Source organism: Grampus griseus, assembly GCF_964374135.1.
Source record: "Grampus griseus genome assembly, chromosome: 13".
NCBI classification, from domain to species: domain Eukaryota; kingdom Metazoa; phylum Chordata; class Mammalia; order Artiodactyla; family Delphinidae; genus Grampus; species Grampus griseus.
The window spans coordinates 43,414,931-43,431,465 of NC_139007.1; the positions used below are offsets into that span (position 1 = coordinate 43,414,931).

Below are 16,535 nucleotides of genomic sequence, written 5' to 3' on the forward strand. Positions count from 1 at the left end.
TCCCCTTTATGTTCAGATGCATACTTAAAGCCTTAATGGGTAGACACTCAATAAATTGAACCATAAATGACTTTTAAGTGTTGATTTCCTTGATTTGGAAACCTGGGTGCAATTGTGGAACCTGGATACCATGTAAATGCAGTACAAGAACCAGGTTTTGTCTAAACAGCAGGTTTTATTTTAGCCTTAATATAAACACAGGAAAGTTCTGGTAAAACACAACCATACAATTTCTTGTCTACTTGGTTTATTGTGGGGGTTGGCAAAAGAGTCACATGTAGCTCAGTATGGAAGCTATAGTTTCCTTTTCTGATTATGGATTTCTTCTTTCAACTCAGAATCTCCATTTCCAGTTTTTGAGAATCTTTGGTTCAGCTCAAAGATAATTCCTATATCTCAATTGCATAGCTTATATCATTAATTTCAGAGATAAATTATGGTAATGAGATATCAATCTTCACCAACATTGACTGGTTAACCTATAGAGGACAAGACTGAAGAACTCCTATTACATTAAGAAATAATAATTACTGTAAATACAGTAATTTCCTCAAGAAATAGTTTATGGATGTCTTTGAAGTTGCAAATCAGTATCTTCCACCTCTAGTGTATTCTATTTCTACAGAAACAGTCATGTCATTAGCCTATGAAAAAAGACTCCATGATGTAATAAACAGACAAAAGACAATCCAAGTACAATTTTTTAATAAAGATAATTACAAAAGATGGAAAAATCAGCTCAGAACGGCCAATTACTTCTTTAATAGAGCAGTTTTTTGACATAATAACACATCAGTTTTAAATACTATCACATAAAGCATGGTGGAGAAAAGAAATTTTGCTTCATAATTAGAAAACTCACAATAAAACTTGCCAAGAAAAACAAAACCGAAAAAAGCCATTTTGAAAATAAATACAGTCCATGCCAAAGTAGTATAAAATGAAGCCAGAAGTCTTCAAAAAGAAAACATTTTTCTTCCCAATATTTCCTCACTGAAAGTGATGAGACTCTCAAATTCAAGGGTTGCTGAGCTGTTCTGATTTGGCTCTGTTAAAAGAGGCAACATGAAATATTAAAAACAGCACAATCACCACTTAAATGCACCGACCAATGGATCAGTCTTCATTGAGTCTTCATTCTTGGCTCGTACCAAGAAACACGTTAAGCTGATAGTGCCTTGAGTGTTTCTGGAGTACTGACTGCCTTGATCTTTCTAGTGGTTCTACAATCTATTCCAAGTCATCCTATGAAGGCTAGCACAAAATTATGTGTGGCCAAGCTTTTTACATGCTTTCCAACAATAAACACCTCAACTATGGTTTTTAAAAAAATTATGTACGGTTTAAAAAACAAATTATGTTATGCTAGCCCAGTGCTTCTTAAATTTACCTGTCTCACAACACTAAAAAATCATGTATGCAGAAATAAGAGCACCATGAAAGACCACGAGTGCCTATATAAAAGTTAACAGCGGGCTTCCCTGGTGGCACAGTGGTTAAGAATCCACCTGCCAATGCAGGGGACACGGGTTTGAGCCCTGGTGTTGGAAGATACCACATGCCACGGAGAAACTAAGCCTGTGCACCACGACTACTGAGCCTGTGCTCTAGAGCCCACGAGCCACAACTACTGAGTCCGCGCGCCTGGAGCCCACGCTCTGCAACAAGACAAGCCACCGCAATGAGAAGCCCGCGCACCGCAACGAAGAGTAGCCCCCGCTCGCCCCAACTAGAGAAAACCCGTGAGCAGCAATGAAGACCCAACGCAGCCAAAAATAAATAAATTATAAAAAAAAGTTAATAGCAAAACAAGGCTCAGATAAATTATGTTCAAGAATATAAACTGATCTATATTCAGCTATAATACTGATTATTACCAGTCTTTGTAATTCTTTAAAAGCAAGCTACATAAATGGAAAATGAGAAAGTAGATGACATATAAACTAATAGTTAAGATATATTGTCTTATGCACCATTACAGACTAAAATTCAGAGCATCTCACAACAACTTACTGATATTCCAGGTTCAGTTCAGTACTTCTCAAAAGAACACATGTACACCCACCCCAACCCCAGTATGTGCTCATTATTTTTATAGTATATGAAAATTACTAGATAAAGAATATAGTTTACCCTTTGGTATCTGTTTTTTCACCACTATTGTCCTTGGACTTATCTTCTTCTTTAACATCTAAAAACAAAAATTGGGAAAAGATTAACACCTACTTTGAAATATAAAGTGTATACATTTTATTTTAAAATATATCTTACTTAAAATATAAAAAACTGCCATATACAATCTTACTATTCATGAAATCAGTAACTAAATAAGCTTTGTGTTAGGTGCTGTACTAAGTGACAGAGGTTCAAGGTGTCAATATAACACTGTAGTCCTGCCTTTGGGAAGTTTTCTTCTATAGGATCACAGCACTACAGCCAGGATATGTGCTGTGAAGAAGTCCAGCCTACAGACGTGAGCATAGCACTGTGGGAGATTAGGAAAGCCTACGATGAAGAAGTGATGTTTGAGAGACATTCTGAAGAACGAATAGTTTTTGGGTGGGAAACAGGGAGAAGTATCTTGAACAGAGGGAAAACTTAAAAGGACTCTGAGGCAAGAAGGAATTAGGCTGGAAGGAAGAACTGAAAGACCAATGTGGCTGGAGTACTGTGAGAAGGGGACAGAATTAGATGAGGCCACAGACAAAACAGAGGGTAAATTCTATTACTTATGTAACCATTAGTTTTTTTTGTTTGTTTGTTTTGCGGTATGCAGGCCTCTCTCACTGTTGTGGCCTCTCCCGTTGCGGAGCACAGGCTCCGGACGTGCAGGCTCAGCGGCCATGGCTCACGGGCCCAGCCACTCCGTGGCATGTGGGATCTTCCTGGACCGGGGCACGAACCCGTGTCCCCTGCATCGTCAGGCAGACTCTCAACCACTGCGCCACCAGGGAAGCCCTAACCATTAGTTTTTAACCCTCACTATATAAGTACCAAAACTTTACCATTACAAAAAAAATTAATGAAACAGGAGGAGCAATACTACCTATTCAAGATCACTGAAACAAATTAGCCCAAATGTACTAAATTTTTTCTTTAGATAAGCAAATGAACCAAAGTTGTGAGGCACTGATTATAATACAAACACATGGCAATATGGTTACTATGACATTTGTTTAGGCTTCTGGCTTAATTTAGGATGTGCAAATTTAATAATTCAAAGTGCCAAATGGGATGGAGGAGGGAGGTAGAGAACAGAAACGTTCCTAACTTCAGGTTTTGAACTGCAGATTTTTAAAAATGTTTTCTATGGTAATATTTCTTTTATTTGTAGGCTGCAAAATTTTAACAAATGCAAGACCCAATAAGAAGAATTTCATCACCAAATTTCATTACCGTATCAGTAACAAAAGTATTTAGGAACTACTATGAGATTAATCCACCACCCGGCCATTAAGCCAGATCAAAAAGTACTCTCATTTTTAGCTTAAATAGCAATGAAAGATAAGCACCATAGTGCACCCACTTTCCTGTTTGGAAGAAAAAGCACAGAAAAGATAAAGATTTAAAAACAGGAAGAAACACCAAAATGGAAAACAAACAAACAGAAAAACCAGACAAGACAAATTAACAGTAAGAGAAAAAAATACTAGAAAAATCCTACAACTAAAGCTAAGTCCTTCTTACCTCCATCACAGCTGGAATTTCTGGATGTCAATCAGTACACAAGAGTAGACTGGAGCCATCATTGTAATACATTGGGAAGTTAAAATTATAAAATGGTAGACAGAGAACAGTAGCGTATAGAGGAGTCAATCCACGAACAAGAACAGAACTAGATGTGTCAGACATGCTACGGATTCCTAACTCTCTAGTAAAAAAGAACATGAGAGCCAGCTTACTCACATAACTTCAATATGATAGGAAAAGGATGTTGGACCAGTATCTCTGAATCAGTTTTCCACATGCTACAGGGTCAAAATTAACAGGTCAACTAAAACCTGTGCTCATCACCTTTACTTGCATATAGGTATCAGGTATCCATCAGGAAATGCACCAAGTGCAAGAATACAGATATTTAGCACATTGCATTCTCTAGCCATAAGCAGCTCAATCTAGCAGAGATATATATCAAGTCCCTAATGAGGTGCTATAATACAATGTGTTAAATAAAATAAAATGACCCAGGTATGTGTAAGTGCTCTGGAAACTCAGATAAAAATAACACATTCTGGTAGCAAATTCAATGCCCTAAAGCATCTATTTTCTCAACAAACTGACACAGCATTTTAAAAATTAAGACAGCAGAAAGTATTATCTCCTCCCAACCCAGTTCCCAAATCCCTTCCCATCTCTGCAGCTTTTATGTTTCCTTCATATAATTTCTGAACAAAGGCTATTCTCTGAGCCTTTTCAAAATAGTGAAACTGGTCTAAGGATAGATAATGTGACTCTTCTGTGTTTTATTCCCATCAAATAAAGTTACAGGTAGTTACAAATTATCTTAGAATTTCAGCTCTGCTCACAGGCTACATATGGATCTATAACCGCTTTGTCCTCTCTCTTACCCAATCTATATCATAGTGCAATGTTCACTATTTTAAGCCTATGTCGTCAAGAAGAGATAGTTTCCTGTAATATAAAAACAAATGTGACTAATAGCATTCAGAGAGCTCTAATTAAAAGAGCTTACTTACACGGGGGGAAGAAAAAAAGTCACCTACTTAGCACACTCACCCCCTCCAATACTTGCATCATTGACTTCAGGATCTCATAAAAATTGCAGTATAGCTCACTTTCAAAAACTTACAATTAATCAAAAAATAAATCTGACCTGTTTTTTTGTCCTCCGTTTCCTTCTTGTCTTCTTCAATTCTAGCTTTCTTTGCTCCTTTCTTATGATCAGCCACATTTCTACGACCTCCCTCTCCTTCGTCCTCAGAATCTGAGAATTCTTCATCACAAGCTATCCGTTTGTCTGATGCTCGAACTGATACATTAAAGATTTTTAATAAAAGTTTTGACAAAAGCAGTCACAGGTTTTACAATTGTTAAGTGCACCCCTCTACAAAAGAACTAGCCAGTCACCACATTTAAAAGTAAGGATAACAGATTTTAAGATTAGAACTGAATGCATGGCTTGCTAAATACTGAAAATTTAGCTTTAGGAAGAAATAATTCAAAGAAACAAAAACATTTGCAGATCTCATTAAAAAAACAAACAACTTTAGAGGAAAAATACTGTTTTCCTGATAGGTAGTGGGAATGATGTCTTCAAATAAAAAGTAATCCTTTATTTCAGAGCTGAGTGGAAGTAGAGAAAATAAAAAATATCATAAACACCAAGTATGTTAGAATGTCTATACCGTGATAGCACACCATTATGCTGTAAACCTACGAATCATATTAAGTGGAATTAGACTGTAGAATCAAACAGAAGGTGCTTAATGTTATTCAACTCACTCTACATAAGTGCTTAATTTGTGGAAACTTTTGATCATATATGTAGTCAAATAAACTGAAATGGCTGATACTCCAATCAAGCTCTGAGACATAGGAAATTAAATCCACGTAAGATTAAAAAAATGGTAAAAATAAAGACAAGTAATGATAGTGTGCTCATGAACAGGGGTCCCCAACACCCCGGACCATGGACCAGTACCAGTCTGCAGCCTGTCAGGAACCAGGCCACACAGCAGGGGGGTGGGCAGCGGGCGAGCGAATCAGTGAAGCTCCATCTGCTGCTCCCCATCGCCTTCATTACCGCCTGAACCATCCCCACCCCGTCTGTGGAAAAACTGTCTTCCACGGAACCAGTCCAGGCTGCCAAAAAGGTTGGGGACTGCTGCTCATGAAAACATGTGAAGTCCTTGGGCCACCAAAACCTTCAATTTATAGTATTCTTTTAATAAACCAGAAAAATGTAACAATACACATCAAGGGACTATCTTACTAGAAATTCTCTTGTCTGGATCTTCTCCATCTTCATCTCCACTGTCTTCATGAACTGCATCTTCTGGAATAGCTTGCATTTGGACTCCAGGTGCATGTGGCAACATGCGTAAATTTTCAAATAAACGCTGTCTAAATTACAACATGCGCAGTTATAAGAAAAAATATTTTCTTTCAGGTTCTTTTTAAATGTAAGAGGAAACATTATGCAAAAAATTGCATCTTTTATCTAGCTTAACCTATGAATTAAAATAGTAACATTTACTGAGCACTGATACTTTACATATTATTAACCCGTTTAATCCTCAAAATTTACAGGATACATACTAACATCCCCCATTTCAAGAATGAGGAAATATAAGCACAAAGGCAAATTAACTTGCCAAAAGTCACAGAGCTAGTGTGTGGTAAAGAGAGGACACAAACCCAGGTCTGTGTACTACAATGTCTCTCTAAACACTCTGTTCTTAGATAAAGCTTTATCAAAATGTTTCAATGAAAATAAATTTCACTTTCATGCGAGGTAAGAAAATATAAAATTTATAGTGCCCCTTTCAATTAAAAAATCCATTTTAACTAATAGAAAATAGAAATATTTTTGAGCTATGAATCCCATACATTTTCCATTATTTTATAAAATTAATCAATAACCTTAAGGTTTCAAATACTTTTGACAAAGGAAATACCTATGTATAAAGCTAAAATGACCTACTGCATTTGGCCCTCTAAAAACTCCTAATGCTGTATCAAGATGAAATGTTTATCAAATCAATTCAATGATGTCTTACTTTATCTTTTCCATATATTCTGGAGTGTTCTGGTTTGTCATGTTTGAAGGACTAATATGCAGTTTGAAGTCTGGTCCAAAATACTCAAAGTAATCATTATATGGCAATTCTATCAAAAACAATGAAATAAAGTTACATATTAAAAGCTCAATTTTCACACAAATCCATGCACAAAATCCAGATTCAAGTTGTGAAATATTTCCAGAGATGATGTTTAAAAGTGAATGCAAAATGAATTCCTTAAGTGACTGCTCTCCTATTTACATGGTTTTGGAATTAACTGTAATCACCTAAACATCTTTCTCTATGAATTGACAGTTCATCCAATAAAGACATCAAAATAAGAACACTTACCATTGGGAATCTCACAATCAAGGGCAACAGCAGTCTCGTATGTCCAACATCGAGCAACATTGCGGATTGTGTATCCACCTCCCCCAAGCATCAGTAATGGTAAATTGAAAGTTTTTACGACTTCTACACATTTAGCATGACCTAAAACAAAGAAAATTTGGGTAACAATACATCTGCACATTGTAACAGTTGGAAAAATAAATTTTAAAAAGATAATATAAACAATACTTTACTCAACCAAAATGGCTTTAATTATGTGAAAATTTCTAGTTTAAAACTTTTATCAATAAAACACCTTTTATGCAATGATATAGAAAACACAATAAGACATAACTGGCTATGTCAGCAAGTGTCCCTGATCAAATATACAACTATATTAATATTAAAATATGAATATAACACATTTTATTAATGTGATATGAAGATATTATATTCCTGTGAGGTTACCTGGAGGAAAAAATAAGTGAGGTTGCAATGAAACATTGTATAATCTAATCTAAACTGACTTTTTGTTACCACTTTCCTCCATAGACATATACAGAAAAATTATGTAAGGCTATACAGGTTTAACTATAGGTTATCGTTAGGCAGTGGTATTATGGACATTTTTCTTAGCTTACCTAAAATTATAAAATTAATATCTATTACTATTATAAAAAACTTTAACCAATTTCTATGTGTAGAAATTTCAGTATAAAGTAAACCTAACATGAAAACAAAATATTTCCTTTGGATGTCATAGTTTAGAAATCAGTTACGAGTTACTAGTAACTTCTTATATTATCATCATCATTCAGGAACACAAGTCAATGTTTAAAGCAAGAAAAAAATTCTTCAATTATAGAAGAAATTGACGTATGTTGAATAATATTTTGGAAAAATCAAAATAGTACAAAGAAAAAACTACCTAAAATTCTCATCCAAAGATAGTTTTTTGAATATTCCTTTCCAATTCTTTTTAATTTTTAAAAGCTTAATGGTATGTTTTCTTCATGTAACTATACTGTGAGCATTTTCATTAAGTACTCTTCAGTAGTTACGTTATATGCTTTGTGACCACCTAGAGGGGTAGGATAGGGAGGGTGGGAGGAAGGGAGGTGCAAGAGGGAAGAGATATGGGGATATATGTATAACTGATTCACTTTGTTATAAAGCAGAAACTGACACACCACTGTAAAGCAATTATACTCCAATAAAGATGTTAAAAAAAAAGGGTACACAAATATGTACAAATATGTGAAATTATGTATAAGGACATAAAAAGTATAAACACATAAACATATAACATATATAAAAACATATATGTATATAAAAACAGTTATATTATACGATTCATAACCCAACTGTTATTACTGCAATTATGAAAATTCAGGCTTCTTATAATAAAGGAAAACTGCGTATTTTTTAAAGATGAAATAAATAAATAGTTAACAGTAAAGATAGATGGCTAAACAAAGACATTTACTTTTCTTTCATCTCAAAACCTGATAAAAATGATTATAAAGGAATTTTTTAAAGGCTAAAATTTATAAAAATGAAGAATGGGAGAGCATACAACAGTATCGATATAAAGTGAGACAGAAAGGAGACAGACAAGAGGTAAACTGACTTCAGCAGTTTGAATTGAAGCTGGCAGTGGAGAAAGCTTGGAATCAAGTTTGACATTTGGGATTGCAAATATCTTTACATGCTTTATACAACGGATATTCTATCAGTCAGTTGAAATATAGATTTATAGTAAGAGTAAAATAAAATGCTGTAGTTTGTGATTATGAAAGCTATTGCTTTTAAGTACAAAGGCATTAATAACTTTCAAAAAGTTAAGAAAACTGACAGGTTAATACACATCTTAAGAGTACATTAAGTAGATTTTAAGAAGATTGTATCCATTTTGAGGAAACAGATGGTTATCTGCACATTATTTTCAACAATACGAAACTGCTGCTTTTTGGCCACTTTTGACCTAGCAAGAAAAGGGGCAATTATTTCAAATTGTTCAACCTAATATAAGCAGAATAGATTGATTATGTCATAATTCTAATGCTGGCTGGCATAGGAGCTATTGTAACATCAAATAAAATAGCCTTTAATACCTGTATTTAGTTATTAAATTCCATTTAGGCCAAGAGTTGTTCTGGAAAAAGTTCTACTTGAGAATTCTTCACATTTTATGAGAGAATTCAAAGCAGAACATGAACTTGTTACCTAAAAGTTCACAAGGAAAACAACTCTAAAATCATGTACAATATCTGTGAAAAATCACAACTAATTCATACATAATAAATTTTAAGAACTTATTAAATAAAATTTCAGATTTATTCTTATACCCTAGCAGTTCATTCCATAATGGTGATCTTTACTTTGGTCTGCACCTCTAGCATATGTTGATTTCAACACTTATAAGCAAAGAACAGCTCCATGTTCTACCAGATCTACAGAGGAAATTCACCCAAACACGAACAAGTCAGAAGGTTGTTCTTCATGGAGGTAAAACGGACAGAACACTTGATCCATGTGAATATAACGTACTAGTTATAAATACTGGCAATTTACTAATGAGTAAGGAGAAAACTAAGGAAATGACAAAATTGTATGGGGAAAAACAAGGTATGCAAAAGGAAATTGAATAAGCTGAAACATGCTTTAATGTTGCTGGTGATGCCATTAACACTGAATACCATGACCAAAATTCTGGTCTAAATACCAGATTTCAATTGTAAAAATGGAAATATTGGAAGAGTGTATGCATGTGTTGGGGACAAAGTGGTGGCTCCCTCTTCTTTCACAATGGAAAGTGAATATACAAGGTTAAAATGAAAAATAATAAAGCTTGGGGAATTCCCTTGTGGTCCAGTGGTTAGGACTCTACGCTCACACTGCCAAGGACCTGGGTTCAATCCCTGGTCAGGGAACTAAGATCCCACATGCTGCATGGCGCGGTCAAAAAAAAAAGAAAGAAAAGTTTATTTATGTTATTTAAAGAAAGGTAAGCACCAAAAGAATCAACAAAAATTGTTGAAAATTATGCTAAGTGTAATATGCGGAATCAAAAAAACAAATGAACAAACATAACTAAACAGAAACAGTCATAGATATAGAGAACAACAGATGGTTGCCAGAGGGAAGGAGAGAAATATATGAGGGAGATTAAGAGGTACAAACACTGAGTTACAAGATAAATGAGTCACAGGTATGAAATGTACAGAGTGGGGAATACAGTCAATAGTAATATAATATTTTTATATGATGACAGATGACAACTAGACTTAGCATGGCGATCATTTTGAAATATCAAACCACATGTTGTGGACCAGGAACTAACATAGCGTTGTAGGTCAGTTATATTTCGAAAACAAACAAACTAACTAACTCATAGAAAAAGAGATCAGATTTGTGATTACCAGAGGCAAGGAGTCAGGGGAGGGGAGATTAGATGAAGACAGTCAGAAGGCACAAACTTCCAGTTAAAAGATAAATAAGTATTAGGGATGAAATGTACAACATGATAAAGATAATCAACACTGCTGTATGTTATAAATGAAAGCTGTTAAAGAGAGTAAATCCTAAGAGTTTGCATCACAAAGAAAAATATACATATTTTTAATGTATTTCTTTAATGTTGTACCTATAAGAGATGAGTGTTCACTAAACCTACTGTGTTAATCATTTCATGATGCTGAAATCATGATATTGAAGTCAAATCATTACATTGTACATCTTATGCTCACATGGTGCTGTATGCCAACAACATCTCAATAAAACTGGAATAAATAATTAAACAAATAAATAAAAGTTTTAAAAAAAGAAAATCGCTGCCTTGGTTGGTATTGCAACAAGCCTTACAAAACTACTCATGTATGAATATATACATAAATTTGACAAAATAAAAGATACATACATATGACAAAAACCCATAAAAAACACATGGCTCCCTGTTAAAATAGCAGGTAAAAATTAAATGACAACTTTTATAGGAGGTTCTTAGGAAGAAAAAAAACTTTCTTCCTGGAATATCACCCTTCAAATTGCTTACCTTTGACTGTCAAATTGAAGCAACCAAGTCTATCACCGGATAGTGAGTCTGCACCACACTGTAGCACCACAGCACTAGGTTGATACATCTCCATCACTTTTGAAATAATCTATGTACAAGGTAACAAATGTTAATGTCTCTAAAAAACATTTTAGAATTCCTTTTCATTTTTGAAAATAATAATACTTACAGGCTTAAATATCTGCCCATATGATTCATCATCTATACCATCTCTCATTGGAAAATTGACAGCATAGTATTTGCCTTTTCCTGCACCAATATCCTAAAATACATAGTTAAATAGATCTCAGAGAATATATCATAATAAAAAGTTTGACATATTTAATTATTAAAATATTTTTAAAAGATTAAAAGACTAAGTAACAAAACCCAATTCTTAATTCATCTAGTAGGCTGAGAAAGGAAATAATACAGAAAAAGTACATACTACAACATTTATGGATGGCTTATAAAGCTGAAAAGAACCAATTCCACTTAATCTGTAATGATTATATTGGGGAGAAAAGAAATTTAACACAGTTAAAGGCAATTTGAAGTTAAGTATTACCCAAGAAATTTGTCATAAACAAAATACACATGACAACTTTATAGGTAAAACTGTAGGAAATATAAACTCTGAGCCAAAGAACCCTGCAGAACAATTGTCTCTAAAGTAGAATCCTTCTTGTGGCTCACAATCTGGTATGAGTTTACTTATAAGACTTTCTTGAAGTTTTAACAGTTGCAGACTAAAGCATTGAAATCTGTTCTTTAACTGGGCTTGAAATAAATTTTGTTTCTACTTGTTGAATAAGTACCACTCTAGGCATTAATACCTCCCAAAAGAAGCAAAGGAGAGAAATTGAGAGCTGGGTTCCAGCTACACACACACACGCACACACACATACACACACACACACACACACACTTACTTAAAATATACATACATGTACTATATACTTATTTATTTGTATATGTTATGCATGTGTATATCTATGTATGTGTATGTTCATACAGATATATACACACATAAACAGCTGACCTTTGAACAACAGCAGGGTTAGGGGTACAGACCCCCGTAGAGTTGAAAACCTGAATTTAACTTTACAGTCTGTCCTCCATCTCCATGATTCTGCATCTGCAGATCAACCAACTGTGAGTTGTTTAGCACTGCAGTAATTATTTATTGAAAAAAATCTATATAGAAGTTCAAACCTGTGTTGTTCAAGGGTCAACTGTATATTCCTAGAAGATATGGCTGAGACATTTCTACAAAACAGTGCTTTAACTACAACATCAAAGGATTGGGGGTAACTGATTCTTACATGTTTTAAATTACAGTTGACCCTTAAACAACAGGGTTTGAATTGTGGGTCCACTTACATGCGGATTTTTTTCAATAAATGTATTGGAAAATTTTTCTGGAGATTTGCAACAACCTGAAAAAACTTGCACGTGACTACAGTCCAGAAATATTTTTAAAAATTAAGAAAAAGTTAGGTATGTTATGAATGCATAAAATACATGTAGATATACATATACAGAATATGTTAACTGACTATATTATCACGAAGGCTATTAGTATTTATGCTTTTGGGGAGTCAGAGTCATATGCAGATTTTCAACTGCACAGAAGTCAGTGCCCCGACCCTCTCATTCTTCACGGGGCAACTGTATAATGTCTCAATATATATGAATCTTTAGAATTACTAATACAAATACATGTTCTTCCCTTATCTCTCATGGAATGATCTCAGCTTGAATCGATTTTTTTAAAAAGCATAGCTTACCCTTCAATATTAGAGTTATTATGATCCAACTTTCAATGAAAAAGCATGAAATTACACACTCACTCCTACAATTTTTCTTAAAGAATCTAAATTTTTATATAACTAAATACAAACTATACACATGTGGACAAACTTAAAGAACAGTAAACCCCTAGACTTCTGCACTAAAAACACAGATGGAATACATGTTGACACTAAGATTTCACAATACAGAAAGTTGGTCAGCACTTCTCACTCTAGCTAAAGGCTGGTAACTCAGAACTGGCCTTTGTTGGACCAAGTTTTATACCTTCCATTTCTTACTCCACAACTACTACTTTATCACACCTTTGGTTTTTTTCTTCCACCTAGACTACTGATCTAATAAATGCAAGCATAGTTCTAACAACAATCTAAGCTTCGAGTAGCCTTCTTTTCTGATTTAGAATGAATTGTCAGGTAGAAAAGGAAATGTTTATTAAGTTATGCTTGAGTTTCACGAAAGTCCAAATACAACTACACATATAATGAAGCAGTTAATTTTAGTTTCCTAAATTTGGGGGACACCTTTATAATATGCAAAAGGAAAAAATTTTGACATTTTATACAGGGAGTATAAAATCCTAAGAAAAGAGATATTGAAAGTCATTCTCAATCTTTTTTTTTCTTTTTCATTCTCAATCTTTTTAAAACACATATTCTCCAATATTTTCTAACAACTTCAAGTACACTGTCAGAAATTAAAACAGAGGCTTCCATTTGCTATTTCTGAGATTATTAGAATTGTATTGCAAAGACACTATCTTTCTTTAAGCTTAAAGCTGGAAAGCTTTTGCTTCATTTCTACCAGAGTGCAATGGTTATACACAAACAAATTCTACTGGTTTAGAACAGTGGTTCTCAAACTTTAGTGTGCAGAAAAGAATCATCCAGAGTACCTAAAGTCTGAGAATATGTGCTTCTAAGTTCTCAGGTGATAGTGATTCTGCTAGTTTAAGGATCAATCTTTGGCAACCACTGGTCTGTAAGATAAGACCAAGTGGGGAAAGTCACTGAATGAGCTAACATGGCAAGAAAGAACTGCAAATATAAATTATTTTAAAAGCCACATAATTTAAACTGAAATAAATGAAACAAATGACCTCTTACCCACTTATAAAGTAAGGTTTCACCATCTGAATTCTTACTGAAAGAGCACAACCTTGTGATCAAATAATTAAGTCATACATTTGAAGACTACTTTAAGGTCACTCTAAACTTTTGGTTGTTAAACTATAAAGACATACCACAGATCTGAAAAACAACCTTAACAAAACAGCTTAGAACCAATGTTGAATGCCATGCCAAAAGAAATCTCCCATATAATACAGCTAAACTAAAAACAGCTGTTTAAATTTCAGAATAAACTTCAACATGTTTGTAGTTTGGTTCAAAAAACCAAACCTCTAGTATAGCAAAAACAAAAACAAAAAAAACCCACAAAACAACTTCAAGAGCACCAAATGAAAGAAGATAACAGAAATATAGAAATAAATGCACTTAATGTAATAGGCAGGCAGGATAAGCTATGATATTCTTTCTCTCCCCAAGGCGGGGGGGGGGGCGGTGGTGGGGGTGGCGGGGGGAGAATATACATACATTACAAATTTCAGAAGCCTAAAGAAAAAAAGGGATTAAAATTAGACCAATTAAATAAAGACCAATCATAAAAGGAGGGCAGTACAAGAACCTTAAAAAGACTCAATTATTTTATTCCACCAATCTTTATATTCAACAGCAATACAGGCTACCATCAAGTAGGTTTTGAAGATTCAAACTGAACATCAAGAAAACTGCTTCGGGCTTCCCTGGTGGCGCAGTGGTTGAGTCCGCCTGCCGATGCAGGGGACACGGGTTCGTGCCCCAGTCCGGGAAGATCCCACATGTCGCGGAGCGGCTGGGCCCGTGAGCCATGGCTGCTGAGCCTGCGCGTCCGGAGCCTGTGCTCTGCGACGGGAGAGGCCACAGCAGTGAGAGGCCCGCGTACCGCAAAAAAAAAAAAAAAAAAAGAAAACTGCTTCATGCTTTGTGGATGTTCAAAAATATTTATTCAACCAAAGAAAAAAGCTCAGCAAAAGAAAGCCCTTTAAGTTCTCGTTGAATGTTTGCTTATAGTCAGCAAAAGTGAATTCCAACAAATGTTATAGCATATAAAATGACTAATCCTTCATACAAGATTCAAATTAATGACTCAGAAAAACATTAGTTCAGGTGTAAGATTACTAACCTCCTAGGTTAATCTCATAATATTTATTCAGACAATTCAGTCTTACCCTCAAGTCTCCTGTTCCAGGAAAGTATTCCCCATATTTATGGAATGATACAGTCATTACACGATCTGTTGTATAAAAAGCTTCTTCAACACCATCACCATGATGGATATCAATATCAATATATAAGACTCTCTGATGATACCTGAAAACAAAACCTTAAGTAAGTTTCCAAAAAGGTTTTAAGACGGGAAAAACCACCATGGATTCAGGAAACCTATTTTTGAGCTCCTGCATTCCAGAATGTTTAATCCTCTTTCTTTTCTTTACTTCCAGCCTAAGACACCATTCAAAGAGACCATCCTGAAGTTACAGTTTGAGCCTCAGACCTTTAAATCTTCCCTTTACACCCAATCTAGGTGAGAAAATGTACTTACTCTGTGAAATCTGCCCTATTCTGCTTTAAAAACATAGTATATGTTTCTGTACATTAATAACTGAAGACTATACCTCACTTAAGATTGTTACTTTAAAACATCTCTCTAGCATATCTTTAGTATTATAAAATAGTGTTTGCCAATCTATGGTCCATAGGCCAAATTCGGACAATGGCCTCTTTTTGTATAGCCTTTGAGATAAGCATAATTTTTAACATTTTTAAATGGCTGAAAAATACAATCAAAATAATAATTTTGTGATCTGTGATAATTAAATGAAATTCAAATTTCAATGTCCATAAGGAAAGTGTTACTGAAACATGGCCATGCTCGTTTGTTCACGTATTGTCTATGGCTTCTTTTTTATTTCAACCGAATGCTTGTGACAGAAACCACAAGTGGTATTCTCATCACTTCACAGTGCTGCTTGGAGAACTACAAATCGCAGTAAAATTCGAATGCATTTTAAGAGCCACATGTATCACCATACTGGACATCTTATGACCAGTGCATACCCATGTCAAAACAAGAAAAAAGGAAAGTGAATTTCATATATCATCCTTTCAAGGCACAATGAAGTGAGGATTATTATGGAATTAAATGGCAGAGCACTGTGTTTATTTTACAACAATACCACAGCCATGTTAAAAGAATACAATACAGGCTGACATTACCGACTAAGCACTCACAAGAATATCCTCAACTCGCAGGAAAGCAACATTCAGAAACTTGGAAAATAAAAACCAGAATGTCTCATCATAGACTTTCTTAAAAAAAGAAAAAAAAAAGTGTGAACAAAGTTAAATGTCTGAGTGGCTCATAAGCTGTTTCCAATAGTCAATTAATTAAATCAAGTTTGCACTAGTTGAAGAAGTGTGTCCAGAGAAACTACATTAAACCTGTTAAGACTGTTAGCATGCAGGTAAGAACTGCTGCTCAGAGATGAAGACACA

General features: G+C 34.5%; 1 protein-coding gene across 1 annotated transcript in view; it reads right to left on the bottom strand.

Moving 5' to 3' along the window:
• Positions 1–683: 683 nt before the first annotated feature.
• Positions 684–16,535, bottom strand: part of HDAC2 (histone deacetylase 2) — a 31,453-nt gene continuing 15,601 nt past the window's right edge. The window contains exons 6-14 of the mRNA XM_082669024.1: positions 15,209–15,350; positions 11,318–11,410; positions 11,128–11,236; positions 7,095–7,235; positions 6,741–6,849; positions 5,954–6,084; positions 4,835–4,990; positions 2,134–2,191; positions 684–1,048 (exon numbers count right to left, since the gene is read on the bottom strand). Coding sequence (XP_082525150.1) covers positions 1,018–1,048; positions 2,134–2,191; positions 4,835–4,990; positions 5,954–6,084; positions 6,741–6,849; positions 7,095–7,235; positions 11,128–11,236; positions 11,318–11,410; positions 15,209–15,350 — 970 coding nt within the window. The 3' untranslated portion in view covers positions 684–1,017. The remainder of the gene's footprint in view (positions 1,049–2,133; positions 2,192–4,834; positions 4,991–5,953; positions 6,085–6,740; positions 6,850–7,094; positions 7,236–11,127; positions 11,237–11,317; positions 11,411–15,208; positions 15,351–16,535) is intronic.